Below are 27,841 nucleotides of genomic sequence, written 5' to 3' on the forward strand. Positions count from 1 at the left end.
TGTCAAAGAGAACAACTCTTCAAAACATACCTTTCAACATAAGTCACTCGGAACGCATTACGTAATCTTTCAACCTGCTTTATTCCACAAACATATAAGCTCATCATATAAGCTCTATTCCACACAAGGATATTCTTTATCCCAAGCCCCCTTCACATTTAGGATAACAAATTTTCCTCCACTAACCCAAATACCTCTGACCAAACCATCCAAAGAAACGCATTACGTAATCCTCAACCTGCTATAAAACTTTAGAAGGCAACAAAATATTCTATTTCAAAATTTATGAACACTAAAAATTATAGCTTGAATAAGCTACAGTCTCCCTACAAAGGACAAACACTTGGAGGCAGCTACGAATCTTCCCAACAATTCCATCATCATTTTTACTTTTATTTGTACCAATGTTAAATTCTATTTACATAAAAAATTATCAGGTCTAATAGAATAAATGAACTAAAAATTACTATCTAAAGAATCGTTTGATAATTTAGAAAATAATATAAATTGAATATTAAATTGATTTGAATTTTAAAAAATAAAGAGAATTTAATATTTAAAAAAATAAAAATGTGAATATAAATACACAATTTAATAAATTTTATGTGAACTTACTTAAATGTCAGATTACTTATTACATTATTTTCTTATTTCACTCACTTTACAAGTGTAGCATAGAGACATGTAGGTTTTAATTGGACAACAGCATAGAGACATGGAGACATGGAGGTTTTAATTGGACAACAGCATAGAGACATGGAGACATGGAGGTTTTAATTGGACAACAGCATAGAGACATAGAGATTTTAATTTGGACAAAAGCATAGAGACATGATACATAAACTCCATTGCTGTGGAAAGTTCAAAGAAAATGTCCCTACTCTTACTCTATTCATTTGCTCCTCACCTTTACCAAAAGCTTTGGGTACTACCTACTGGCCAGTAGTATCATATTACTTTATTTGTTGGCATGTCTTCTCCAAACATATGATATATGACTTTATAACACTTAGTTTTTCAACTTTTGATATAAATAAAACCTATTACCAGAGAAGGATTGAAGGCACGTCTCTATTTATTATTTTAGGGATATTCTTATCTTAAGGATATTCTTATCTAAAGTAGTGAAAATTGTATAATACCTAAAATGAAAGGAAAATTTTCTTTCAACTATAATTTTAACACATTTAAAAAAAAATCATTATAGGTCAAACAATAAATTGTCTGATTTTTAAATATTAATTGTTAATTATTTTATTTAAAATATATAAACATTATAAAATATTTTTATAATTAAAATTAATTTGATAAGGTACGTTTAAACCCAAAATATTTATTTTTTACTATTAAGTCCACTCAATAGGTTGTTGAATAGGATATATAAAGGGAAATTTAGATAAAGAGAGAAAGTGGCCGGAACGAGCCCATTAGTGTAAGGGTGCATTCAGCATGAACCTAAATACACATGAGTGGAATGGCCCTCCACCATCTTCCTAACTCAAAATTATTGTATTTGATCTCCAATTATTTCTACCATTAACATGTCCTATAAAATAATTCATGAAAGAAAGACATTTTACTCTATCAAATACTGTATGGTAATGGTAGCATTTATTCCCCAAGCTCAACATCAATATTTTACATGTTCCAGAAGAGACTATATTTATATTGAAAGATCATAAAAAAAAATTAAAAAGAAAATATATGAACTAAGAATTGATAATTGCAACTTGGAGCAGAGCAATATAATAATTTCATCAATGCAATAGTTGCTTTACCTGTAGTCTCAGCTTCTGAAACTAGTACTATTCCTGAAGGTAAGCGATCCCTCTCTGTTTCCCTCTTCCTTTTTTATTGAAATGTTGACCAAATCCCATCAAATCTTTCATTTTGTTTGTTTGTTTGGGGGTTAAGAAGCTTCAGCAGCAGCTGGTGATTGTGTGATTGCACCAGCCATGTCTAAAGCCACACAGGGCTGCTCAACTGGTACCTGCACACCCAGTACATTTATCATAATCAATACTAATATTACCAACCTTGACTAACATTGTTGCATGTATTAATCATCACATAAACCAATACATATTTTGAAAGGCTTACAAAGTGTCCAGCACCAAGAATCCAGAAAAATTGCAGATTTTTATATGATTTGTGGAACCCTTTTGTGCCTTCATCTTCTTTACAATAAAGAGGACTTCTTTCCTTGCTTACAAAATATTTGACTCCTTCCCACCTGAATTAAAATATCAATGCATAAGTTCAATCCATTTTGTTTTTCCTTCTTTGGAGGGCCAATAAGATACAGATAGAAAGGAAAATGAGAGTCATACTTGAGTTTATCAATCCAAACTTCAGTTCCCTTTGTTGCACAGATCACATCAAGCTGCCCACTGTAGATAGTGACATTAACTCCTTTCGAAAGTAGCTCATCAACCTGGATTAATCATCAAAACAAAAATTATACATGTATCTTTGTTAGAGAACCAATCTTTTCTTTTTCCCCAGGATTAATTTGAATTAAGCAAACTATATAGACTACAGATTCGTTAAAAAGTTTAGAACTTGAGCTTTTACCTCGGCGATTCTTGGCCTCATAAAATCACCTGCCCAAGATGAGAAAACTATACCCGCCTGCCCTCCCATCTGTTAAAACACATAAAAGTTGAAATTTTGGATCAGAACTTCTAAAGAGTAATTTTTGCAGAAATTGTAATATTTCATAAACAAAGGGATAAAAAAAAGCTTACGTGACATTATCTGGGATCTTAAGCTTTTTCTTGATGACCCCATTCATCAAAACATCAAGGTCATCGTCACCATTGCCTGCTGAAATCCTCAAGGAACTCTAATATCTTGAGTATCTATTGACTGTAAAGAATCCATTGGAAAGTTCTGAAGCTGTTAAAGCTACAGGTCCCATCCCAGCATCTTTAAGAAAATTGTAGAAATCCTGCAAAATTTACCCAAAAAAAGATGAGGATTTTCTTTTTTGAGGCCAACTATGGTAAAATGAAGTGAAAAGTAGCATACCACTGAGTTGTTGCTGGCACCTATTACTGACTCAAGTTGACTCCAAGTATTTGTTGCATCAACATATTGACCATCTTTGAGTTTCTGGCTGATCTTCTCTGCTAAACTAATTGATATTCCAAATGGTTTATCAGATAACACAAATACATGGTTAAAAATATGCCAATAGTCCTCGACTCCTTGTATCTTTACAAATTTTGAAACTTGAGCCCTGTACTTTAAGAGAGAAAAAATAGTTTTTATTAAAATGCCAAATTGACGAAATTTGATGGAAAATAATAAAAGCACCAATGATTGATTATAATTTTTTAAGAGGTTTAACTTTCTAAGTATGGGGACTAATTGTCAAACTTTGCTAAGTACAGGGACTGACAGCATATTCTAACCAAAACACATTTGCATTTTTGCAAACTAAGGCAAAGCAAAGGAAAATCTTCGGTACATGTTTGATTTTTTCAGGCCATTGATATCTAGCCTGGAAACATCCTTAAGAAGAGGCCCCCAAGCAAACCGTAATCATCCATGTTCAAAAGAAAGAAAAAAAAAACTTAGATAATACCCCAATGCAAGCATTCAAGTCTGCAAATTTCCTGGGAATTTCAACAAAAATGAAGTCGCTTACAACAAAATCCTCTGGTGAGATCCAACTATTTCCCAAGGCAACTCCTACAATATCAGTTCAATGCATGAGAACAGAGTATTTTTTTTATTTGGATGAATTATTAATGGAAACACAGATTTTAATATGTTTTTACCTCCAAGTTTTAGCTTCAATTTTCCAGCATTAATGGCGCTTAGAATTGATAATCCAGCAGTGACAGCAAATTTCCCCCCCCATAAGATTCAGCCACAATGTACAAAGGACTCTTTTGAAGGCTTTCATTTCTATTGAATAATTCCATCAACAACGTAGTTAAATCAGTTGCTGCTTCATCAGTTTTCACCAACATCTGTGTGTCTTCCACAAAGCTGTACCCTGTTCCCACTGGGTTGTCCTATATATATAACATTAAATATCGTTAATTTTCCATTAAAACTAAAAAAAGAAACTTTTTTGTTGAATCATGGATATCTAAACTAACCACAAATAAAAGATCAGCCTTTTTCAACCAAGTGGAATTCCTTGCTTTCCAATTCCACTTCCAACTCCTGAAACTTTCCAATTCCAACTCCTGAGGCTCCCTTTACAAAACAATTTCAAAACACATAAAAAAAAGAAAATCCATAAACTATTCTCTGAGTATTTTATTCATACAGATTACTTACAGGTCCACCTTGTAACCAAATAACGACTGGCCATGGCTTTGAAGACTGCTTAACTCTGTAAGGACTTTTATAGAGCCACCAAAACATGTGTGCTTCTATTTAAAACAACAAGAAGAAAAATCCAATCCGGAATCTTTTACATTAAGCTATTTTTTATTCAATAAAAATAACCAACAAAATGAATGAGAATCATGTTTTCTTACTTGGTCTAACTTGAACATAGCCCCATTCTTCTTCTGACCCACCTTGGGATTTAACTTTAACAACGCTGGATAATCCTCCATGGAACAAAGAGAGCCTGAGGAAAACCAAGAGGAGAAGGACATGGAATTTTCTCATTTTGTTGGCTAAGAAAAAGAAAGGAAAATGAGTTTCCCAGATAACCCCACCACTTCACAGTTCTGTGCTTTGAAGCAAAGGTAAAAACCTGGGACTTTATATAATCACAACAAGATGATAGGGAAATAACAATTTTTGTATCTGTCACATATTATCGTTTTTTCACCTTCTGAAAAGTCCCCAAAAGGAAGCAAAATCTTAATTTTATTATTGTTAGGTCTGCCAAATTTGTAGGGATTCGGGATAAGACTGGAAAGAACCAATCAAAGCACCCACTCTTCTTTCTTCCTCTGTTCCACATACAGATTCATGCAAAACCCAAAGGTCCCATAAAACATTGGAAACTTGAGATTTTATTTGCTTTTGGTTGAAATTTTTGATGATATTTAGGCGAAAAGGTTGCTTGTTACATGCGACGTGGTCTAAAGGGTCCACATTTGAGTCCTTTCACAGTTCACAATCCTAAACTTAGCTGCAAACTACGGAATTTTAGGTGGAGACGTTAACAACTTGCTTTCTTGTTTTGGATATTACCATTCTCTCTTTTGGCGTTAACTATATACTATATACCCACATTCAATCATTTCGACATAAAAAAACAAGGATTCGTTGATATTTATCAATTAAGGGACCAAGACAGTTAATTTCTTCCTTCAATTATTTTAAGGGTAAACTAAGTATGTAGTCATCCAACTATCATGTTAGTTCCGTTTTAGCCACTTAATTATTTTTTTTCAAAATTATTCTTAAAGTTAGGTTTTGGTTTTGTTAAAAAAAAGTTAACATTGATGTTTATATGTCATCATAAATAATGTCATGTCATCATTAAAAAATTGTCACGTTAGCATTTCAATGTTTTTGTTGGATGATCAAAAACGTAACGTTATATATAATTTTTAAAAATAATAATTGGATGACAAAAAAAAACCAAAGTGATAGAAGAGGGACTAACTACGCAGTTTACTCATATTTTTAAAAAAGGTAAATTACATCAATCATCACTAAACTTTACTATCTTTCCTATTTCACTCACTGTATTTTAAAACTGTTCAATTTCATCACTAAATTTAATGTAATTAACTTTCTTGGACACTCACCCGCTTCTCCGCTAACCGCGTTATAACGTTGATTTTTTATTATATTGTGAGTTATCATTTTTCAATTCAGAATAAAAAAGGAAAAAAATTTAAAAAGGGTAAATATCTCTCTCTTCTCCTCCGTCGCCTCCTTCCCTATCCTCTCCTCCATAACTGGGAGAGTTGAAAAAGCCCAAAGGCCGACACCTGCGTCCATCGCAAAGCACCATCGTTGCCCCTGAGATATCCACGTTCGAACCATTACCAATATTTTCTGTCCACCCAAAGAGATTACTGATTTCACCCAAGCAATATGGCCACTTCTTTTACAGTTCCCAAACTTTCTTCCTCGACTTTCCACACCCTTTGCATAAATCTTTTCGTTTTCGTCCCCATGCCCAACACCCTTTCTTCTTTTCCGCGCCACCACCACCTTTTGCAGCTTCAGCAGCAGCGACGGCTCCGTTTTGTTGTTCGTGCAAAATCCAAGAATGGGTCTGAGCCGTTGCGGCACTACGATTTCGACCTCTTCACTACCGGAGTCGGAAGTACTGGTGTGTTAAAAGTTTCAAAGTTTGGCAACCAACTTTGGAAAATGTTTTTTTCAAAGTTTGGTAAATGTTTCTTTGAAAAATGTTTTTCAAAGTTTGGTAAAATTTTGGTAGATGTTTGTTGAAAATAGGAATGGGTAAATTCACTTTAGTCATTGCACTTTAGGGTATTTTCAAAGATTAGTCCCTAAGTTTCTACTATAAATACCCTTACCCATTTAGCTTCAAAATCATCCCAAAACATTTCTTTCTTCCTATACTAGAGAGCTTTCTTGTGAGTAGTGAGTGTTTTGTAAACACCTGTAAATTTTCTCTCTTAGTAAAAGATCTGCAGCAGCCCGGAGATGTAAGCACAATTGGCTGAACTCCGTTATCAATTTTCGGGTATTATTTTTCCGCTATTATTTCGCATTCTCACTAATCTGGTTATAGGGAAATTACTTGTACTCGGGTTTATTTTCCTAACAACTGGTAATCAGAGTTTTTGGTTGTGAATTTTGTCAATTTTTTCTGCGAGGTTACTATTCATTACTATTCACGTGAATAGTGAATTTCGTGAATAGTGAAATTTCGGTCGGCGATACGAGTTTGTCGACAGTGGTGTTCTAATACACGGTGGTTCGCAAGAATTGTCAGAAACGATCCAAAAGAAGCCAGATTCGAGTGGAAGCGATGGCTGCAGACGAAGGGAAGGTGAAAATTGAAAAGTTCGATGGTGCGGACTTTGGCTTTTGGAAGATGCAGATTGAAGATTTTCTGTACCAGAAAAATCTTTATCAACCTCTCTCAGGAAAGCAACCAGAGGGCATGAAGAATGAAGACTGGGCTCTTCTCGACCGACAAGCCCTCGGAGTTATCCGACTGACGTTATCCTGCAATGTTGCTTTCAACATAGCAAAGGAAAAGACCACGGCGGGTCTTATGGCGGCTCTCTCCAGTATGTATGAGAAGCCATCGGCCTCAAACAAAGTTCATTTGATGAGGCGATTATTCAATTTGCGGATGGCGGAAGGGGCATCGATGGCACAACACCTAAATGAACTCAACACAATCACAACCCAGTTGAGTTCAGTGGAAATTGAGTTCGATGATGAAGTTCGAGCTTTAATTCTCTTATCATCTCTACCAGACAGTTGGAATGCTACTGTTACAACAGTCAGCAGTTCGTCGGGAAACAGCAAATTAAAATTCGACGATGTTCGGGATCTGGTATTGAGTGAAGAAATTCGACGAAGAGAATCGGGTGAAGCATCAACCTCCTCAGCCTTACACACGGAGTCTAGAGGGAGAACTTCAGAAAGAAATTCAAATCGTGGCAGATCAAAATCTAGAAGGGGCAAATCAAGAACAGGAAATAAAGATTTTACCTGTTATAATTGCGGCAAAAAGGGTCACTTCAAAAGAGATTGCCGAGCACCGAAGAAAAATACCGGCGCACAGGAATCTGCCAACATGACGGAGGAGACAGGTGATGCCATGATTTTAAGCGTCAACAGTCCGATTGAATCATGGATCTTGGATTCAGGGGCATCTTTCCACTCCACCCCATGCCGAGAAATCATGGAGAACTATGTCAGTGGTGATTTTGGGAAGGTTCATCTAGCTGATGATGAAACCTTGAAGATCGTCGGAAAAGGAGACATCCGACTAAAGCTGCCAAACCAGACCACCTGGAAGCTGACAGGAGTGAGACATATTCCTGGCCTCAAAAGAAATCTGATTTCTGTTGGGCAGCTTGATGGAGAAGGATATAGTACAACTTTTTCAGGCTGTGAATGGAAGATTACCAAAGGAGCACTCGTCATTGCTCGTGGTAAGAAGACCGATACTCTCTATGTAACCTCAAATTTAGAGAATATCATTGCAGTAGCAGATGCTGATGGAAAATCAAACCTATGGCACCAAAGGCTCGGCCATATGAGCGAGAAAGGAATGAAGATACTTCTGTCAAAAGGGAAGCTGCCGGATCTAAAGAATGTAGATGTCGGACTATGCGAGGATTGCATCTTTGGAAAACAAAAGAAAGTCAGTTTTACAAAGATTGGCAAGACTCCCAAGGCAGAAAGGTTAGAATTGGTTCATACTGATGTATGGGGACCATCCCCTGTTCCATCTCTTGCAGGCTCACTATATTATGTCACATTCATCGATGATTCAACAAGGAAGGTGTGGGTTTATTTTCTGAAGAAGAAATCAGAAGTCTTTGATACCTTCAGAAAATGGAAGGCCATGGTGGAAAATGAGACTGGTTTGAAAGTCAAGCGGTTGAGGTCTGACAATGGAGGAGAGTACAGAGACAGTAGTTTCAGAGATTTCTGCGCAAACAATGGGATCAAGATGGAGACAACAATTCCCATAACACCGCAGCAGAATGGCGTAGCAGAGCGCATGAACAGAACTCTGAATGAACGTGCCAGAAGCATGAGGATACATGCCGGATTGCCCAAATTTCTATGGGCTGAAGCTATCAACACTGCAGCTTACCTGATCAACCGTGGGCCCTCAGTTCCTTTGGATGGCGGAATACCAGAGGAAGCTTGGAGCAAGAAAGAAATAAACCTTTCACACTTAAGAGTGTTTGGTTGTATTTCTTATGTACACATAAACTCTGCTGAAAGAAGTAAACTTGATGCCAAGTCCAACAAATGCGTCTTTGTTGGTTACGGTGGTGATGAGTTCGGTTACCGATTTTGGGACTACGAAAATCGAAAGATCATCAGAAGCAGAGACGTCATTTTCAATGAAAATATGATGTACAAAGATAGGTCAACCGCAGAATCAAGTAATACCGAAGCTGAAACAAAGGAATTTGCTGAGTTCGAGGATATTTCTGGAAATGATGTTCAGATCAATCCTGAAGCAGTTCAAGAAGAACCACACACACCAGAACTGAGACGCTCCTCCAGAATTCCTAAACCAACCCAACGGTATTCGCCTTCTTTGCACTATTTGTTGCTGACTGACAATGGTGAACCAGAGTGCTATGATGAAGCAATGCAGGTTGAGGATTCAGTCAAGTGGGAGTCTTCCATGAAAGATGAGATGGACTCGCTTATGTCAAATCAGACTTGGGAATTAGCTGAATTACCACCAGGCAAGAAAGCGCTCCATAACAAGTGGATTTACAGGATCAAAGAAGAACATGATGGGAGAAAACGCTACAAAGCAAGATTGGTTGTCAAAGGTTTTCAGCAAAAAGAAGGTATTGACTACAATGAAATTTTCTCTCCAGTCGTAAAACTGTCTACAATTAGACTAGTGTTGAAAATTGTAGCTGCGGAGAATTTACATCTCGAGCAGTTAGATGTAAAGACAGCTTTCCTTCATGGTGATTTGGAGGAAGAGATCTATATGAGGCAGCCAGAAGGCTTCATAGAGGCAGGCAAGAAAAACCTGGTATGCAGGTTGAAGAAGAGCTTGTATGGTTTAAAACAAGCTCCTAGACAGTGGTACAAGAAGTTCGATAGTTTCATGAGTAGCAGTGGTTTTACCAGATGCCAAGCAGATCATTGTTGCTACATCAAGAGGTTCGACAATAGTTTCATTATTTTATTGTTGTACGTTGATGACATGCTCGTTGCAGGCTCAAACATGCAAGAGATCATAAACTTGAAGCAAAAATTGTCGAAGCAGTTTGCTATGAAGGATCTGGGCGCTGCAAAGCAGATTCTTGGGATGAGGATCAAGAGAGACACAAAGTCGGGGACTTTGATGTTATCGCAGGCTGAGTACATCAACAAAGTACTCTCCAGGTTCAACATGCAAGATGCTAAACCAGTAAGTACACCTTTAGGTGTTCATTTCAGACTCTCCAAAGACCAATCACCAAAGACGGAGGAAGAACGTGCACACATGGTGAAGGTGCCGTATGCCTCAGCAATTGGAAGTCTGATGTATGCCATGGTTTGTACCAGACCAGATATTGCTCATGCAGTGGGAGCTGTTAGCAGGTACATGAATAATCTGGGCTAGGTACACTGGGAAGCAGTCAAATGGATCCTCAGATATCTTCGGGGTACCACAAACAAAGCACTTTGTTTCAAAGGTGGAGATATGATACTGACAGGCTATGTAGATGCTGACTTAGCCGGAAATGTCGACATCAGAAGGAGCACTACAGGGTATGTCTATACTCTAGGAGGAACTGCAGTGAGTTGGGTTTCTCAACTACAGAAGATAGTTGCTCTCTCCACAACTGAAGCAGAATATGTCGCTGTTACGGAAGCCAGCAAGGAGATGGTTTGGCTCCAAAGTTTCTTGGAAGAGTTAGGCAAGAAACAAGAAAACAATATCTTGTATTGCGACAGTCAAAGTGCTATCCATCTAGCAAAGAATCCGTCTTTCATTCCAGGACAAAGCACATACAATTGAGATATCATTTTATCCGGTCTCTTCTGGAAGATGGGATTTTGAAACTTGAAAAGATTGGTGGAGCTCAAAATCCGGCAGACATGTTGACAAAGACGGTGACTACGGACAAACTGAAGTTGTGTTCAGCTTCAGTTGGCATGCTAGAATAACAAGACCAGACATGCTGCTGCATTGATCGAGGTGTGAAGACATATTAAAATCAGTCTTCAAGTGGGAGATTGTTAAAAGTTTCAAAGTTTGGCAACCAACTTTGGAAAATATTTTTTTCAAAGTTTGGTAAATGTTTCTTTGAAAAATGTTTTTCAAAGTTTGGTAAAATTTTGGTAGATGTTTGTTGAAAATAGGAATGGGTAAATTCACTTTAGTCATTGCACTTTAGGGTATTTTCAAAGATTAGTCCCTAAGTTTCTACTATAAATACCCTTACCCATTTAGCTTCAAAATCATCCCAAAACATTTCTTTCTTCCTATACTAGAGAGCTTTCTTGTGAGTAGTGAGTGTTTTGTAAACACATGTAAATTTTCTCTCTTAGTAAAAGATCTGCAGCAGCCCGGAGACGTAAGCACAATTGGCTGAACTCCGTTATCAATTTTCGGGTATTATTTTTCCGCTTTTATTTCGCATTCTCACTAATCTGGTTATAGGGAAATTACTTGTACTCGGTTTATTTTCCTAACATGGTGTTCTTGCTTCCCGTTTCGCTGCCAATTTTGGTGATTCTGCTGATGTCTGTGAGCTTCCATTTTCGACTATTTCTTCCGAGACCACCGCCGCGGCGTTGGCGGAACGCAAGTCTCCATGTGTAAAGATAAATTTTTTATTCAACTATGTATTATCTATAGATTATTTATTTGTGTGTAAAGAAAATTTTGGAGTTAATTGCACATTGAATTATATGAACTGAATTTGCATGTACTTTTTGCAATTTTGCCTTTTGGGTTACGAGACTTTTACTTGAAATTGACGATTTCATGGACAACACTAAAGTTATGTTCTTAAAGTCTACTTGCATGAACAAATCTTTTGCCATCTCAAAGGCTAAAGTGATTTCAAGCGATAGGAAGAGAAAGGAGAGGGAAGAAGAGGGTGGAGAAGAGGATGGGGAAGGAGGCCGCGGGGGAGAAGAGTTGAATGGTGATGGAGAAAGACATTTAGGGGTTGTTTGTTTAATTCTTAATGGAATCATTCAGCGTTTAGTACATTTGTTTCGTACCTCTGAATGATTTAGTGTTGACTGATTCAGTAAAATAATGCTGAATGATTCAACACAGAAGTACATCCTGAATGATTCAGAGTCAGTAAACAAATAGCATATCACATTTAGAGCTAATTCATCCAGAGTCTCTGAATCATTTAGCATTTGAATCACTCAGCACTTAATCATTCTGAAATAAACAAACAACTCATTACTCTTCTTTTTAACCCTTTTTCTTTTTTTTTTTTCTCATTTTGAAAATGATAATTAAAATATAATAAAAAAATTCACTCCATGACACCGTTATGAAACCGTTGTGGAGATACGATTGAGTGATAAAGAAAGTTAATTACATTAAATTTAGTGAAGAAACTAAACGATTTAAAGTACAAGGAATGAAATAGAAAAGAGAATAAAATTTAGTGACGATAAGTGAAATTTACTCTTTTAAAAATTTGAATTTTACAATAGATAAATTATATCGTTTCTCATTAAATTTTATTCTATCTCATATTTAAGTAATCAGACTTTTAATTTTTTTTTAATTTCCTTACTGAATTTTACATATTAAATAATTTTTCTCACTCTGTCATTATCTCTCTAACGTTGTGATGATGTGTTATTTATTATTATTATTTAATATAAAATAATTAAAAATATAAAAGGTAAATTTTATTGTTCCTTACTGAATTTTACTATCTCTTATATCTTGCTCAACCAACTATAAAAATAAAAAAGAATGTGGTAAGATGCCACCACCAGCCATCGTTAATAGTTGTAAATGGTGGTTATTCGATCCCAAATTTCTAGGGACGTTTTGTCTCGACACCTTGAGTTTGTATTTGATCTCCATTTTATCGAAACTTACTCCGAAGTCCACGAATTAGAGATTGAAAGTTTGAAAGTCAAAACGTTTTAGTCGAGATTCACAAATTTCGAGATATTTTCCTGTGAAATTACCACCAGTTTCGAACTTAGGGGTTAAAACAAATCGACTCATGAGTTTTAAGACCAAACGGTCACCATCAACGACAGTAGGCAATGGTCGGAATGAAAAATGATGTGGTGGCCGGCGGCAACAATCGATCACCTTATTTACAAAGTAGAGAAAAATCGAGGGGAAAAAAGAGGATTCAAAACGACGTCGTTTTGATGTATATTTGAGTTTTTTCAAAACGACATCATTTGATGCTTGTGTCGTGCCATAACACTATTAAAAATTAACGTCAGAACGAGTAAAATGATTCAATATGTAAAATTTAGTAAGCAAATTAAAAAAAATAATTAGTAAAATAAGAGAAAGAATAAAGTTCAATGAAGAAGAATTTAGATAAATTTTCGTTTTGAGGATAAATTAATATAAAATATCGATTATCATAATATTAAAAATATGATGTATGAACCTGTAAATATCAGGTACAACGATGATACACGTTGCACTCTTAATAAGAGTTGAAATGCTAGAAACAATATCCAACAATAAAATCATAAATAGATGTGAATCGTACAAAAAATTAAAATAATCTAAACCTGTATAAAAAATAAGTAAGATGATGTATGCGTGTATTTATGATTTTTCTATACATTAATACTTAAACTATCTATAAATTTTAACTTTAGATGTACAAGTAGGAACCAATGCTATTTTTTAAGCATCAACCAATGATTCATATTCATATATATATATATATTCTAGATAATTACAAAATTTTATTACTAAAAAATGTAGAAAAATTGGTACAATATAACAGTAGAACCACTAAACAAAAGAATAAAAGAACAAAAGCTATCACAGCTCTATACAACCCACAACCATTAACCCCTACCAACAACCCAACAAGTAAAGAATTATACCTCAATCCCATATCTTAGCAATCCATTCCTAGTATACAATCTATCAAATGGAAGACTGAAATATATATTTGGTTTATGAATTAAACATTTTTTTGTAAATTATATAGAGGGGTTAACTTTTTTGTTCTACAAATTTCTTTTAGGCTCTATAGTACATAGATGAAAGAAAGAGATCATATTGAGTTTTTGTTTCTTAACAAAATTTGAAGAAATTATTTAAGGTTAGTTTATGTTTATGGGTTATCAAGTGTGTTTGAAGTAGTTGAATTTAGTAAGCGATCTCAGATGTAAAAAGAACGTTTCTCACCTTTAAAATCTTGCGTTGTACCTTTTCAAGCAACTGTATCCGTAATGACAGTGTTATTGATTCACCTACTTTGATGCTGCTGCTGCTTAAATAGTTATGGTTACTTGCTCAAGAGATCATCATGCTCTTGACATAAGTGTATGGATTTTCCAGGGTTCCTGACTCAAGTGATGATCATGCTCTTGACATTTGAAGTCACCAGCGAACACAGAGAAAGAGGTAAAAAGCTTAGTAACATTTTGAAGTCAATTAGTTCAATCCCCAATAGCCAACAAAAACAATCAAGTCAATTACACAGATGAACAGAGTCAGTATGTTCAAAACCGCAGCTAAAAAAAACCATCTGCTAATTAACCCCAAGGCATTACACTCATTCCCCAATAATCTCCATTATATGTTGCTTCACTAACACAGCCTTCTTAGCCACCAACTTAGCTTCATCAACCTTCAGATGCACCCACTCTTGATCCATCTTCCTCAACTTCATCTCATCCAACCCTTTCAATCTCTCCTTCCACACCTCATTGTCAGGCAAAGCCCTCGAAAACTCAGCCACCAAGTAAGGGTATTTCTCCAAAATCCCCTCCCCCTCCCCCTTTCCACTTTCCACTGTTTCCGCACCCTTCTCAGTCTTGTTCTTCGGGGATTTTTTCTCGCCCCAGATTCTTCTGGAAAGCTTGAACACTCTTCGGTCGTGATGGGTTTTAACGAGGTGCCTGTTTTTGACATGCTTGCGGTACTTGTCTCTCAGCCTACGGAGCTTGTCGTTGATTTGGGAAGGAGTGAACCTGTGGTTGAGACGCTCGATGATGCGGTTGATTGTTGGGGTTCCGATGGGAGGCGGAGAAATGGATTTGGTGGTTCTGATGAGGAAGACGAGGATCCGGATTTCGTCGGATTCGCTGAAGACCCTGGAGAATCGGCCGTTTGGAGTGGGGGTTGACATGGTGAGGAGCGGTAATCGGAACTCATTCTCACTATTCACATCGAAGAACTGGAAGAGTATAAACAGACAGGGTCCTTGCGTGATGGCTTGTAGCTAGGACCTAGGGGCGCCATTCTTTTCTTTAATGTTTTACATTTCAAAATGGGCTGATTGTAATTGTATTGAGAATAACTAATTAATTATGATTTATAATTCACAGTAATTAACGCATATATGTCAAGGAATGGGGAGGTTTTTTTGTGCCGAAATATCATACGGATCATCATTCGCGCTCTTGCGAGGTTATGTTCAAGTTGTCTCCACATAAGAGAAGATGCAAATCATCATCTATGTTTTCGTTAAATCTCTAACATATACGGAAGGCGTTGATCATGAAACGCACATTCTAAAAAAAATATTGACATGACATCACGTGAAAATACACGTTTCAAGAGACATGTCTTCCAAATTTCGCATCATCCCTCAAAATATTTTAAAAAATATACTTTAAAAAAATTAAACTATAGAGACTAACATCTTAATTTAATATATATTAGTTCCATGAGTTGAATGTTATCTTAAATAGACATATTGTAGTGTTTAGTTATATTTCTTGACAATGTGCGATGAAAGCTAAAAGGTGAATTCATTAACTTTTTTATATTTATATCTAATGAATCTACTCATACACTATTATTAAATTATCTTTAAAAATTATAACTTACCTTTAAAAATTATTTAAAAATATTAAAAAAAGTTAAAAATTGAAAAATAATATAATTAATATCATATTTTAAATAATTTACTTTTAATTTTTAACTAATTTATAATTATACCTTAAATTATTTAAAATTTAATAAATTAAATTAATAAAGTACTCAGAGTTGATAATGCTCAAACGGTACTTGTTGAACACCATAAATTTATCCTTAAATAAATAATCTACTCTTAAAAACATATCATTCCTTGGCCTTTCTATCGAAATATCACCATCAGATTCATTAATTACCTTTCAGATACTATCTCTCCTAATATTACTGATCTAACATCTTTTCTGACTAAGCGCGGATCACCATTCGTGTTTTCCCTTACGTGGAGTTAGATCGGACAGAATTCTGCGAAAGTTCGGATGGTGATCCGCGTTTTGTTAGAAAATATGTTAGATCTGTAATATTAAGTGAGAATGTGTCTGACAGGTAATTAATGGATCTGAGGGTGATTTCGATAAAACTACCAAGAAATTACATATTTTTAAGAGTATATTATTTATTTAAGGAACAATTTACGATGTTTGACGAGTACCGTTTAAGCATTATTAGCGATGAGTACAATTGAATTTTATTAATTTAATTTATAAAATTTTAAATGATTTAAGGTATAATTATAAATTAGTTAAAAATTAAAAGTGAATTATTTAAAATAAAATATTAATTATATTATTTTAAATTTTTTATAATCCTTTAAATATTTTAGATAATTTTTAAAGGTATTTTATAATTTTTTATTGCTAAAAATATGGAAAATAATGTAATTAATATTTTATTTTAAATAATTTACTTTTAAATTTTTTAATTAATTTATAATCGGATCCTTTAAAATTTTAAATTTTTAAAATTAAATTAATGGTATTCATCGTTAATGGTGTTTAACAGTATTCGTCGAGCATGGCAGACTCATCCTTTATTTGATCATTAGGTTTAATCATTAACTTAATATAAATAGTAATATGACAAATTTGATCATATAATATGATATAAAATAAGTTAATCCTTAAAATTTATATTGTATCAATTTTATCATATAAAATAATTTAATAATTTTTAATATTTTAAAATATCAATTGGATCATTATCTTAGCTTGAAACAATTATTAAATCAAATGTTAAATATTCAATTTTATTTCTATCATATTTTTAAAAAATATTTTGACATTCAATATTTATATTAGGTAAATAAAAGAAGTGATTATTTAATCGAATATTAAAAAGAATAAGAATCACTGGGCTTTGGTGCAGCCCATTTGATGTGGCTAACCAAACGAGTTCAATGTGGCCATCTTCACCACGACATACGCTGCTCTGAAGTCTTCACTCTTCACAATTATCTCAGAAATCAAAGAGCCTCGGCATTCATCAAATTCTCTATTTCCTTTTCCTTTTCAGCTGGGTGGTTTAACTTTCCAATCCATTTATTTAAGGTAACGAATTTCAGATTCTATAACCTCTCTCTACGGGGTTTTCATCTCTGATTTACCTTCATCCTTAGAAAATAATTATTTTCCTTGTTATAGCTTCATTTAAGGAAGAAAATTCTTAAAGTGGGAATTTTTTAGAACAGAAAATTTTGAGAATTTTAATTTTTGATCATTCGAGAACAATAATTTACATTAGTTTCGGGCTAGGCTCCACAATTTAGAATATGATGGGACTAGTTCTAAGTTGATTTCTTTGTATTGGTGTTAGCTTACTTTTGTTCAAAATTTACAATTAGAAAAAATAGAGAAGTAAGTGGAACTAAAGGTTTTGAATGGCGAAAATCAGTGCCTTGTGATTGAAAGCTCTGATTTTTAGGTTTAATTTGGTTATCCCAAATTGCAATTATGAAAGGGTACTAGTGAATTCTGGAAAATTATGATGTAGGTTGTTGCTGAGGCCACTTGTCTTTAACTCTTTATCATATACTAGCCTCCCTGAACTGGAAATCTAGAGTTCCGGGGAATATCGATTTTGATGTTTGTATAAATTCCTTGCTGACTGGAAAGTTTTGTGCTTTACATGCCTGCTGGTGGTAAGTGGTTGGGGAAAGTGCTCACGCGAACGAACTTTGCAATTCTAGATCTCTTTTTGTCCCTCATTTTCTGTTTTACAGGTAGTTTGAGCTACTAATTACTAGTCTAAAATCCATTTCGATTTGTTCTATAAAATGTATGGATTAACATGTAGAATTTCGTATTGATATCGGAAATGTCAACAATTTCTTTCACATGTTATAGGTCTCTTGTCTTTCCTTGTTGAAGTTGGTTTAGAATCAGAATGTCACGAGCACGAAATGTCTTGGTTGCTTCTGGCTTACTAGCTTTTGTCGCTGCAGGCTTAGCATTTCCGTTTTATATGGCGTAAGTATAATTCATTTTTCAACAACAATGTGTTGTTGGGAGCTATATGGTTATCAACTTTCAAAAGTTCAATAACGGTTTGTATCGTCCAGGACATCTAGGAAACCTGTGGATTCATCTAAACCACTTCCTCCGCAGGCAACTTTTCGAGGGCCTTACATAAATACTGGTTCACGTGATGTTGGACCTGATCACCAAATTTACCCGAAGAAATGATCTTTATTTTCTGTTGAATTAACTCCTGTTAACTGTAAGTTAACCGTATGCTCCTTTCGTTCGTGCACCACGTGAATTGACTATGCATTTGAAATTAGGCTTTCTTTCCAACTATTGGGTGCGTATGTGGAGGCTGAACTAGGAATTCGCTTTGCTTCCTGCAGCATGATGAGTATTGTGTGACAACTGAACATGAAAAATTTATTTTGTAAGAATTTAGATATGAAAAATTGTTATGCTTTCTCTGTGGAAATCAAGTGCATAACATGAAGAGGAAAAGAGCAGAGGCTATACTTTGTTTTGCTTTTATTTTTGTCATGATCTTATGTTACCTTTTATTTTCTTTTCCCCCGATTTGTCTCGTGTTCTTATTTCTAACTTAAGATGAAATATAAGCATCATCTATTAAAATGATGTCGAGTAGTTTACGCTTCCGACAGGCGTGACTGTGTTCGATATGTTACGGCCGAGACTTGTTCATGGTAGTAGGTTCTCATCTAATTGATTCGGCCGTAAAAGATTTCTTCTAAGTTTCTTGATAAAGCCCAGGATTTGTTAATTTATTGCTTTGTGGTTGGGGCTGCCTGCAGTTCTTGCAACAGAGCATACCTTTCTTGTATCTTTATACAGGGTGAGGGTGGCTCTGGCCCTCTTTTTGGTTTAAGAACTTCTTAGATCATTGTTAAATTAGGCAAATTGAGCACTGAATTTATGCAAATAGGCCCTCATCATCTTTTTTAACACTTTATGTTACAGTATCTGACGTGTGGCCTTCTTTCTTTATTCCTCCGAATTTCATCAACTCTTTCGTTCTTTCTTTTCCCAATTTTCTTAGTAACCAAACAGAAAATGGAAGAAAAATAGATGGATATAATAAAACATAATCCTTTTACCATCTTCGTAGTCCATTTGGTTTTCGTTTAAGCCATCATCTTGTTCAATATATTCTTCTTCGTTCTTGTTTTTTAAATTATTTTTATTGAAAAATCATAAATCTCAAATACTTTAGTTTTAAAAATTCGTCTATTAAAAAAAATCATAATAATGGATAATAATTTTAATTTTATTTATTTAATTTGAGAAATTCTAAGTCTAAAAGAAGTTACAAAATCGAAGAATTCATAATAGTGGAAAATGTTTTTTCAACGGGCATAGCAAATTAACTTAAAATAAATGTTTAAAAGTAAAAATATATATATTTAAATATTTATTTTACTATTAAATTTTTATATAAAAAAAAAAATATGTCAAGTAGATAATTAATCACACGCGCTGAAATGAAAAGCTTACGTGTGAAATCATTCCAGCTATTATTGCCACGTTGAGTGTGAATACAAGCATTAGTTTTCCATTGTCCTTTCTAGTTTTTCCTGGTGGCCAAGACGAGTTCAATTCTTGCACTCAACTCAAGTTTTTTTTTTCTTCTTCATCTTTCATTTTTCTTTCTAATACAAGAACCCAGCTTCAGTTTCTTAAGGAGTTCCAAAAGAAGTAAATAAATCAGAAAAAGAAAAAAAATGGCAGCCTCTCTTCTTGCTACCATCCCTACAGCCAATTTGGCTACTCCTTTTATAACATCTTCGGAAAGCAAAACCCATCTCTTTTTATGTCCACGGAAGAACCTTGCTTCAAGAAGATTCACGAAGCTTACACCTTTACACGTGGCAGCCTCTCCATCATCATCATCAGCAGCAGAACGAGCTTCAGATCAGAAACAAGATGAATTCAGGGTAGGGGATGAATTTGGTGAGGAGAGTTCAAAGTCTAAGTTCTCATGGAAAGATCATTGGTACCCGGTTTCTTTGATTGAAGATTTGGACCCATCTTTACCCACACCATTTCAGCTTCTGGGTCGTGACTTGGTGCTTTGGTTTGATAAAGGAACGAGCCAATGGGTTGCTTTTGATGATAAATGCCCCCATAGGCTTGCCCCTTTGTCCGTAAGTTTCACATCTCTCTGAATTTGCTGCTTTGGCTGTCATTAATTTGGATGTTTGTATCAACTAGTAATTGGAATTTTCTCTGAATTTTGTAGGAAGGGAGGATAGATGAGAATGGGGACTTGCAGTGTTCATATCATGGATGGTCTTTTGATGGATGTGGATCTTGCACTAGGATTCCTCAGGCTGCGTCTCAAGGTCCCGAAGCTCGTGCGAATCGGTCTCCAAGAGCATGTGCTACTAGGTTTCCTACAATGGTTTCTCAAGGCTTGCTTTTTGTTTGGCCTGATGAGAATGGGCAGGAAAGAGCAAGTGCTACCAATCCCCCCATGTAAGTTCATTGCTTCTTGTTTTCTTACCTGTTACCAGACCAGATTATATAGTTCTTGAACCATCATTGTTATGTTCTTTAGGTTGCCTGATGACTTTAGCAGACCCGAATTTGCGACTGTGAATATCCAACGTGATCTGTTTTATGGTTATGATACCCTCATGGAGAACGTCTCCGATCCTTCCCACATCGATTTTGCTCATCACAAGGTACTTTTTACTAACTTCATAGGAGTAAAGATCCATTATGGTACCCAGCTTGTTTAAGGCTTAACATTTTGCATATGCACTTACAATTTCTAGTCAGTAATTTGATTTGCCGGTGCATGTTTTGACACAGTTCTTTCGGTACTGGAATGCATTTTCGTTTCTCTGTAGTTAATCGGCAATGTGTGATTTTAAAACATGATGGCTCTATTGGGGTTGTAATGTTATTTTATTCCGGACAACTTTCGTTTTCTGTTCAACACAGGTTACTGGGAGGAGAGACAGAGCAAAGCCTTTGCCGTTTAAGGTGGAATCTAGCGGCCCCTGGGGATTTGGTGGATCAAATGAGGATAACCCAAAGATCAGTAGTAAGTTTGTTGCACCGTGCTATTATATGAATAAGTAAGTTCATTGCCCTTGTTTAAAGTTAGAAACTTCAATGCTTATTTAGAGTAATTTCTCTTATGTTTTACCAAAAAATTTCATGAAATTCTATATTTGGATGTCGCTGTATAACTCATAGCAAATACCAGGGGCTCACTGAAACTTAAGTAAAGCTGAATACATCAAAGATTATACACTAAAGCTTGGCTTTCAACTGAAACTTTAAATCAATGTTTTTTCAATAATGATGATAGAGTTGCGTTGCCTTAGACTGCAGCTTATGTGAGCTAATGACCTTCTCTTGTAGTATCATCCTTGAAAGTTCTTTGCTTCTGTCAAATTATAGTACTTTTCGCCATTTTACCCTGCAGGATAGAGATAGACACGAAGCTTCCAATAGTTGGTGAACAGAAATGGAAGATATGGATATGTTCATTCAATGTACCAATGGCTCCAGGGAAGACACGATCAATCGTTTGCAGTGCCCGAAACTTCTTCCAGTTTTCTGTGCCTGGGCCTGCCTGGTGGCAGGTGAGCACTAGTTCATTTTGCTTCTCGTACATGTGTGTCAGATTGTGTTTGATGTTCCAGTTATACAGGGATACTTAACTGAAATATGGAACCAGAGGCTTGTCTCATCTGTCGGCTTTCTTTAGCCGGCATTTAGGTTCCTAATTAGAGTTTTTCTATGCCTCATTTCTTCATAAATTGGTGAGTCACTCATTTGGGGCTTCTCGTGTCAGCTGGTTCCGAGATGGTTTGAACACTGGACATCAAACGAAGTTTATGATGGAGACATGATTGTACTCCAAGGTCAAGAAAAGATATTTCTTTCAAAATCAATGGAGGGTTCCAAGGACATCAATCAGGAGTATTCGAAGCTCACATTTACACCGACACAAGCTGATCGATTCGTCTTGGAATTCCGGAAATGGCTAAGGCGTCACGGAAACAGTCAACCCGAATGGCTCAACACCACCATCCAACCTCTCCCGTCAACAGTATTATCAAAACGCCAGGTATTGCAAAACCCGTTATTCACCTGTATATACAATCACAAACAGAGTGTGGTCTTGAACATTTCCCATCATTTGTAGATGCTTGATAGATTTGAGCAGCACACACTCAAGTGTTCATCATGCAAACAAGCTTACACGTCGTTCCAAACATGGAAAAAGATCTTAGTAGGTGCAACTGTTGCATTCTCCGCATCAGCCGGCGTCCCATCAGATTTGCAGTTTCGGGTTGTTTTAGCGGTGCTTGCAGTGATTTCTGCAGGTTTGGCATTTGCATTACATCAACTCGAAAAGAACTTCGTTTTTGTGGATTACGTACATGCTAAAATAGATTAGAGCAAGAGTGAACTGTATTTTGCAGCATTAAATGTTCACCAAGAAATCAAAACAATGAGAAATTTCCAGTGCATATAGAGTATATTTAGAAAAGGTCTAATTACAGTTTGAATCGTTTTGCTACATTGGAATCGGAAGTTCCTTTTACACCAATTTTAAGTATTGAACATTATTAAACAGAATTAGATATATCCTTATGTAATTAAACAATAAATGCAAGCCATCAACCATAAACTTCTACATATGAGAAGGATTAAAAGAAAAAGAAAAAGAAACAGCCCAGTTCAAAGATGGCTAAATTTCCATTAAAACCGCGGGTATTAAAAATATAAGACCGACAAAAGATGGAATCCTTGAGAGCAACTGATTTTTACAGCAGAACCCATATCAGGCAAATATCCTTGTTTTCATTTAGAAGAATTGAAACTAAGAACTGGTAAACTTAGTAACAGCCTTGGTCCTTCGGACACAGCGTGCTTGGCCAATTCCCCAGGCAGAACCAATCTGACGGCCGTCTGAATCTCGCTGGAGGTAATGGCGGGTTTCTTGTTGTAACGCGCGAGCCTAGAACCTTCATGAGCCAGCTTCTCGAAGATGTCGTTGATGAAGCTGTTCATAATACCCATTGCTTTGCTCGAAATACCAATATCAGGGTGGACTTAGTTTAGAACCTTGAATATGTAGACCTTTTAGGTTTCAACGCTCTTCTTGGCTCGTTTCATTTTCTTGTCGCCGGCTTCTTTGGGGAGCTTTTTCCCGGCTTTTGGCTTCTTCTCAGCTGGGGCCTTCTCGGCCGGCTTCTTCTCGGCTTTGGGTGCCATTGGAATATATTGAATTCAAAGCAAAAAGGGTTTAGAATTTGTTGTGAAAATGAGGGGTGGAAGGTGAACATATATATATATATATATAGGAGAGAGGGTGTAATAATTAATAAATTTTAATTATTACACATGTCGGGTGTGAAAATTAACCTTCTCAAAGCTTTTTTTACATTATAATATATTGGGCAACTTAACCATTAACCATTTAGTTATTTAGTATTTTTATTTTTATCGATATTTTAATTTTGTTAGTCAGTCAAATAATATAACTCTTTAATTATAATCAATTAAGCTACTAGACATTAATAATTGACGAAAATATTAACGTGGCAATTAAATATTTTAGTATAATTACACATCTGATCTTTATTTTTTATATATTCTTTCAGTTTAATCTTATTTTTATGACTTGTGGTATCATTCAATTGAATGATTTAATTTATTTTCTTTGAAATTTAATATATTTTAATTTGATATATTTATTCTCCACCAATCATAGGATGACACGTGTTACTCTCTGGTTGTAAGTAGAAGTGGTTAAAAATACTCGACTCGTTGATCCATCTACCCAATATAAGATTATCTGATATTTTAGAGGTAAATGCCCGATTTTACGAGTCAGATATCTGACATGTTATTTTTGGTGGGTTTTTGGGTCATGCCCGAGTCACAAATTACTCTTAACCAGGTACCAGCTGGTCCAATTTCTCTTTTTTATTTTATTACTATTTTTATTTTATATTAAAATTTTTATTTCTAATTTCAAGGTTATTTTACCCTAACATTCTAAATCTATATGTTTTCCAAAGTATTTCACCTTAACATTTATATTATTTTTAAAATTATTTATTTTAATCTTAAATTATTTTAAATTTAGTTATAATTTTAATATTTTATTTTATTTTTTATACTTTTAAATTTTATTTTTAGATAATATAACTTGAATTTATAAATTTTATATTTATGTTATGTATTATAAACTTTAAATTTTAATTTTTTTTTCTATATGATTTTTCTAAAAAATAATATAATTAAAATATAAAATAAAATAAATATTAAATGGGTATCCATCTCTTACGAAATGAATCATGCGTCGAATATTTACGACCTGAAAGTCGAAAGTACTCGACATTTCGGCTACCCAAATGTAAACACCCTACTTGTAAGAATACAAACCAAGCAAAATGGGGATATCAAGCACATTCCTAATGACTAACCAAGTCCATTTCATGATTTAAAATACACAACACTTTGTATATATTTTGTATCATAATTTATAAACACTTAAATTAATAATTTTATACATCTTTAAAAACATATTTTATTTAACTTAATTTAAAAATATTTTATTACTATTATTATTAAAAATATTTTTATTTTTATTTTATTAATATATATTTAAAAATATTTTATTCTTAATTTAAAAATATTTTTAAAATATAAATAAACATGCAATATATTTAAACTAATATTAGAATAAAATATACTTTTAAATTAATAATGAAATATATTTAAAAATTAAGATAAAAATAAAATATACTTTTAAAGATATATAAAATATTATTAATTTAAGTATTTATACATTTTGATACAAAATATATACAAAAATTGTTGTCTATTGACTGAGGTTTATTTTGTGCAACATTTAATGATTAAATGCCCCTTGTTTATTCATCTTTATTGTTGGTTTGGGCGTTTTTACATGCTTTCTGTGCATGATGATCATTGCTAGAAAATGTGCTTAAAAGGCCTGAAAACATCACTTTTTGTTCTGGAATCAAGTTTGGAACAGTGGGCATGAAATGCTGACGTGGCAGTGAGTCAACAGCTTCCACAAGTGCCCAGTCAACATCCAGTCAACGTCCAGTCAACATGCTTCTAGAAGATGAGCGGACGGCTAAGCATTTCAAGCACATTCAAATTTAAGATTTAGGATTTATCTTTTAGAATTAAATTCAAATTATTTTTCAGAATTATCTTTTGTAGTTTAATTTGGATTATCTTTAGTATTTCTAGGGTTTTAGAAGGCCATAAATACCCACCTCGTGTAAGTCATTTTTCATATCCCGAATTCAGAAACATTTCTTTCTTGTTCTTTCTTTTCGTTTTTTAAATTTCTCTTTTTCTTTACTTTGTTTATTTTCTTTTAAGTTTTGTTTTTAAAATGGTAAATATGACTTTCGTAATGCTTAGCTAAATTTTTTGTAAGCCAAGGACTAAACGATGACTGAATTCTAATGTGAGAATTGAAAAGCACTTAAGTAACTTTGGATACATTTCTCGATTTCTTTTGCGCTTATTTCAAATCAAAACAATTTTTTAAAACAAAAGATAGTCGATGGTCGGAATGTTGTTAAGATTAAACATGTGAGAGGAAGGATCGTCTAATTGATAGCAAATGAACTTCCTGGGAACACAACTAGCAAACCGTTGCTAAAGTGAGAATTGAGATCGGAAACGGTTTGTATGGAAACAACTATCCGAGTCGGTTTTTGATCTATAACAATTAGTGTTGATTAGATCAATTTTTAAATTGGGGATCTAAGAGTTGCACTTGGGTATTCGGTATACAAGTTAGTCGCAAGGATTTGTCCTTGTAGACAAAGTAACTGATGTGAATCCCGAAGGATAAATCTATTTCGATGATCCGAAGAATTTGAGTCAGATCGAATGCCTAAGGCTGATTTAATCAATTGAGTTTTCACCTTCCTTTATCTACCTTTCTTTTATTTCCTTTAAATCTTCTTTTTTCCTTGTTTATATTCTTCAACTATAAAACCCCCCATTTTATTTATTTTACTTAAATTCACGCCAAATGTCATAATCAAAAGCTAAGAATTTCATCAGCTTCCTTAGTCTCTATGGATCAACCATTTCTTCTCCTATAATATATTTAATTTCCTTTATTCTATTCGAGAAGAATAAATTTATTTTGATGGCAATTACTGATTATTTTCCTTAGTTTTGATTTATGACCATGAATAACCAAGATAATTATTAGAGTTTGACCCGGAGATCGAAGCACGAGCCTGAAGACTCTACGCACAAATGATTCAAGAGCTAAGTTCAGATCTAAATCCTGAAATAAAATCCAAAATAACGCATATACCGAGATAAAAAATGAAGATCAGATCTCGATGGGAGTTAGCTGCAACTCCTTCTACTTAGATGCCACTTTATATAACCTTTCCACAAGGTGAAGCTCCATTTCAATTGAAGACCAAATTATTCATCTCTTACCTACTTTCTACGGTCTTCCCAATGAAAATCCGCACAAACACTTGATGGAATTCCAAATGGTTTGCTCTAGCAAGAAACCATCAGGAGTTTCTGAAGAGCAAATAAAATTGAGAACATTTCCTTTTTCCTTAGCCAATTCGGCTAAGTAATGACTATTTTATTTACATATAAACTCAGCTAATTCTTGGGCTGACATGTGCCAAAATTTTCTTGATAGTTACTTTCCAGCGGCCAAAGCAAGTGAGTTACGAAAGAACATTATTTCATTCTTCCAGAAGCCAGAAAAAAATCTTTACGATTTTTGGGAAAAATTCAAAAAGCTTTGTGTGAGATGTACGCAACACAGATTAAGCGAACAAACATTGCTACAATTTTTTAAGAAGGATTATCACCTTTAGAAATGAAGATGATCGATGCCTCAAGCAGAGGAGCCTTAGTTAATATGATGCCAACACCTGCGAGAGAATTAATTTCTACCATGGCAACCGATTCTCAACAATTTTCAAGTAAACCAAGTTGGCGGGTTCACGAGATAAGTACATTTTCCATTTTAAATAAATTAGATAAATTAACTGAAGTGGTTAATTCATTGGTTGCAGGAAATCTAGTAATAAGAGTTTGTGTGATATGCATGATGTCAGATCATCCGACAGACTGCTGCCCCATGCTTCAAGATAACACACAAGTCAATGCCAAAGGGAACTTTCTGGGACCACCTCAAAGACCATAATTTGTATGGGAATACTTATAATCTGGGATGGTGAGACCACACGAACTTTAATTATGCATAAAATTCAAATCCAAATTATCAATTGAGACCACCTCCACAACCACAAATAAAAAAGACGTCATTGGAGGAGATGGTGGAGAAGTTCGTAATTTCCCAGGAAGAATTCATTGTTTCCCAGAAAAAATTCCAAGAGAGAACTGAAGCGCATCTGCAAGAGCTGGATAAATAAGTGAGCCAATTAGCCCAAAATATAGAAAGACTTGAGTCGCAGGGAAGACTACCTTCTCAAACAGAGTCAAATCGGCTAGAGAATGTTAGTGCTATCACTCTCTGAAGTGGAACCATTATTAGTCTCGAAGTCCCAGAAGAAGAAGAAGATTCCACACATTCAAAAGAAAATGGATCCACGCCACAATCCAACGATCAGGTACAATTTCTTTGCCTTCTCCTCATTCTACTTATTCTCATAAATCGCCCTTCCTTATTTTCTTTCTTCATGCGAAACCACACCGCTCTTCCCCTTAACACTATTGAGGCGTAACAAGAGAGCCGACGAGAAATAAATTATAGGATTTTTCAGAAAGTACAAGT

General features: G+C 34.7%; 3 protein-coding genes and 2 pseudogenes across 3 annotated transcripts; 2 read left to right on the forward strand and 3 right to left on the reverse strand.

Moving 5' to 3' along the window:
* Positions 1 to 1,902: 1,902 nt before the first annotated feature.
* LOC120159924 lies at positions 1,903 to 4,749 on the reverse strand (annotated as a pseudogene).
* A 9,611-nt stretch (positions 4,750 to 14,360) lies between these two features.
* Positions 14,361 to 14,936, reverse strand: LOC120159917 (probable transcription factor At4g00390). The gene has a single exon (XM_039170419.1). It carries the CDS (start codon positions 14,934 to 14,936, stop codon positions 14,361 to 14,363), a length of 576 nt encoding a protein of 191 aa, XP_039026350.1.
* A 2,062-nt stretch (positions 14,937 to 16,998) lies between these two features.
* Positions 16,999 to 18,553, forward strand: LOC120159897. Its single transcript, XM_039170411.1, has 3 exons — positions 16,999 to 17,112; positions 17,908 to 18,030; positions 18,123 to 18,553. Exons 2-3 carry the CDS (start codon positions 17,948 to 17,950, stop codon positions 18,244 to 18,246), a joined length of 207 nt encoding a protein of 68 aa, XP_039026342.1. The 5' UTR covers positions 16,999 to 17,112; positions 17,908 to 17,947; the 3' UTR covers positions 18,247 to 18,553.
* Positions 18,554 to 19,673: 1,120 nt separating this feature from the next.
* Positions 19,674 to 22,529, forward strand: LOC120159901 (pheophorbide a oxygenase, chloroplastic-like). The gene is made up of 7 exons (XM_039170414.1): positions 19,674 to 20,186; positions 20,282 to 20,517; positions 20,600 to 20,726; positions 20,989 to 21,125; positions 21,479 to 21,638; positions 21,851 to 22,126; positions 22,205 to 22,529. The coding sequence occupies exons 1-7, from the start codon at positions 19,764 to 19,766 to the stop codon at positions 22,457 to 22,459; spliced, it is 1,614 nt and encodes a 537-aa protein (XP_039026345.1). The 5' UTR covers positions 19,674 to 19,763; the 3' UTR covers positions 22,460 to 22,529.
* A 356-nt stretch (positions 22,530 to 22,885) lies between these two features.
* On the reverse strand, positions 22,886 to 23,303 carry LOC120159908 (annotated as a pseudogene).
* Between the last annotated feature and the right edge of the window lie 4,538 nt (positions 23,304 to 27,841).

This window comes from Hibiscus syriacus, unplaced genomic scaffold (assembly GCF_006381635.1).
Source record: "Hibiscus syriacus cultivar Baekdansim isolate YM2019G1 unplaced genomic scaffold, ASM638163v2 tig00111387_pilon, whole genome shotgun sequence".
Classification (NCBI taxonomy): domain Eukaryota; kingdom Viridiplantae; phylum Streptophyta; class Magnoliopsida; order Malvales; family Malvaceae; genus Hibiscus; species Hibiscus syriacus.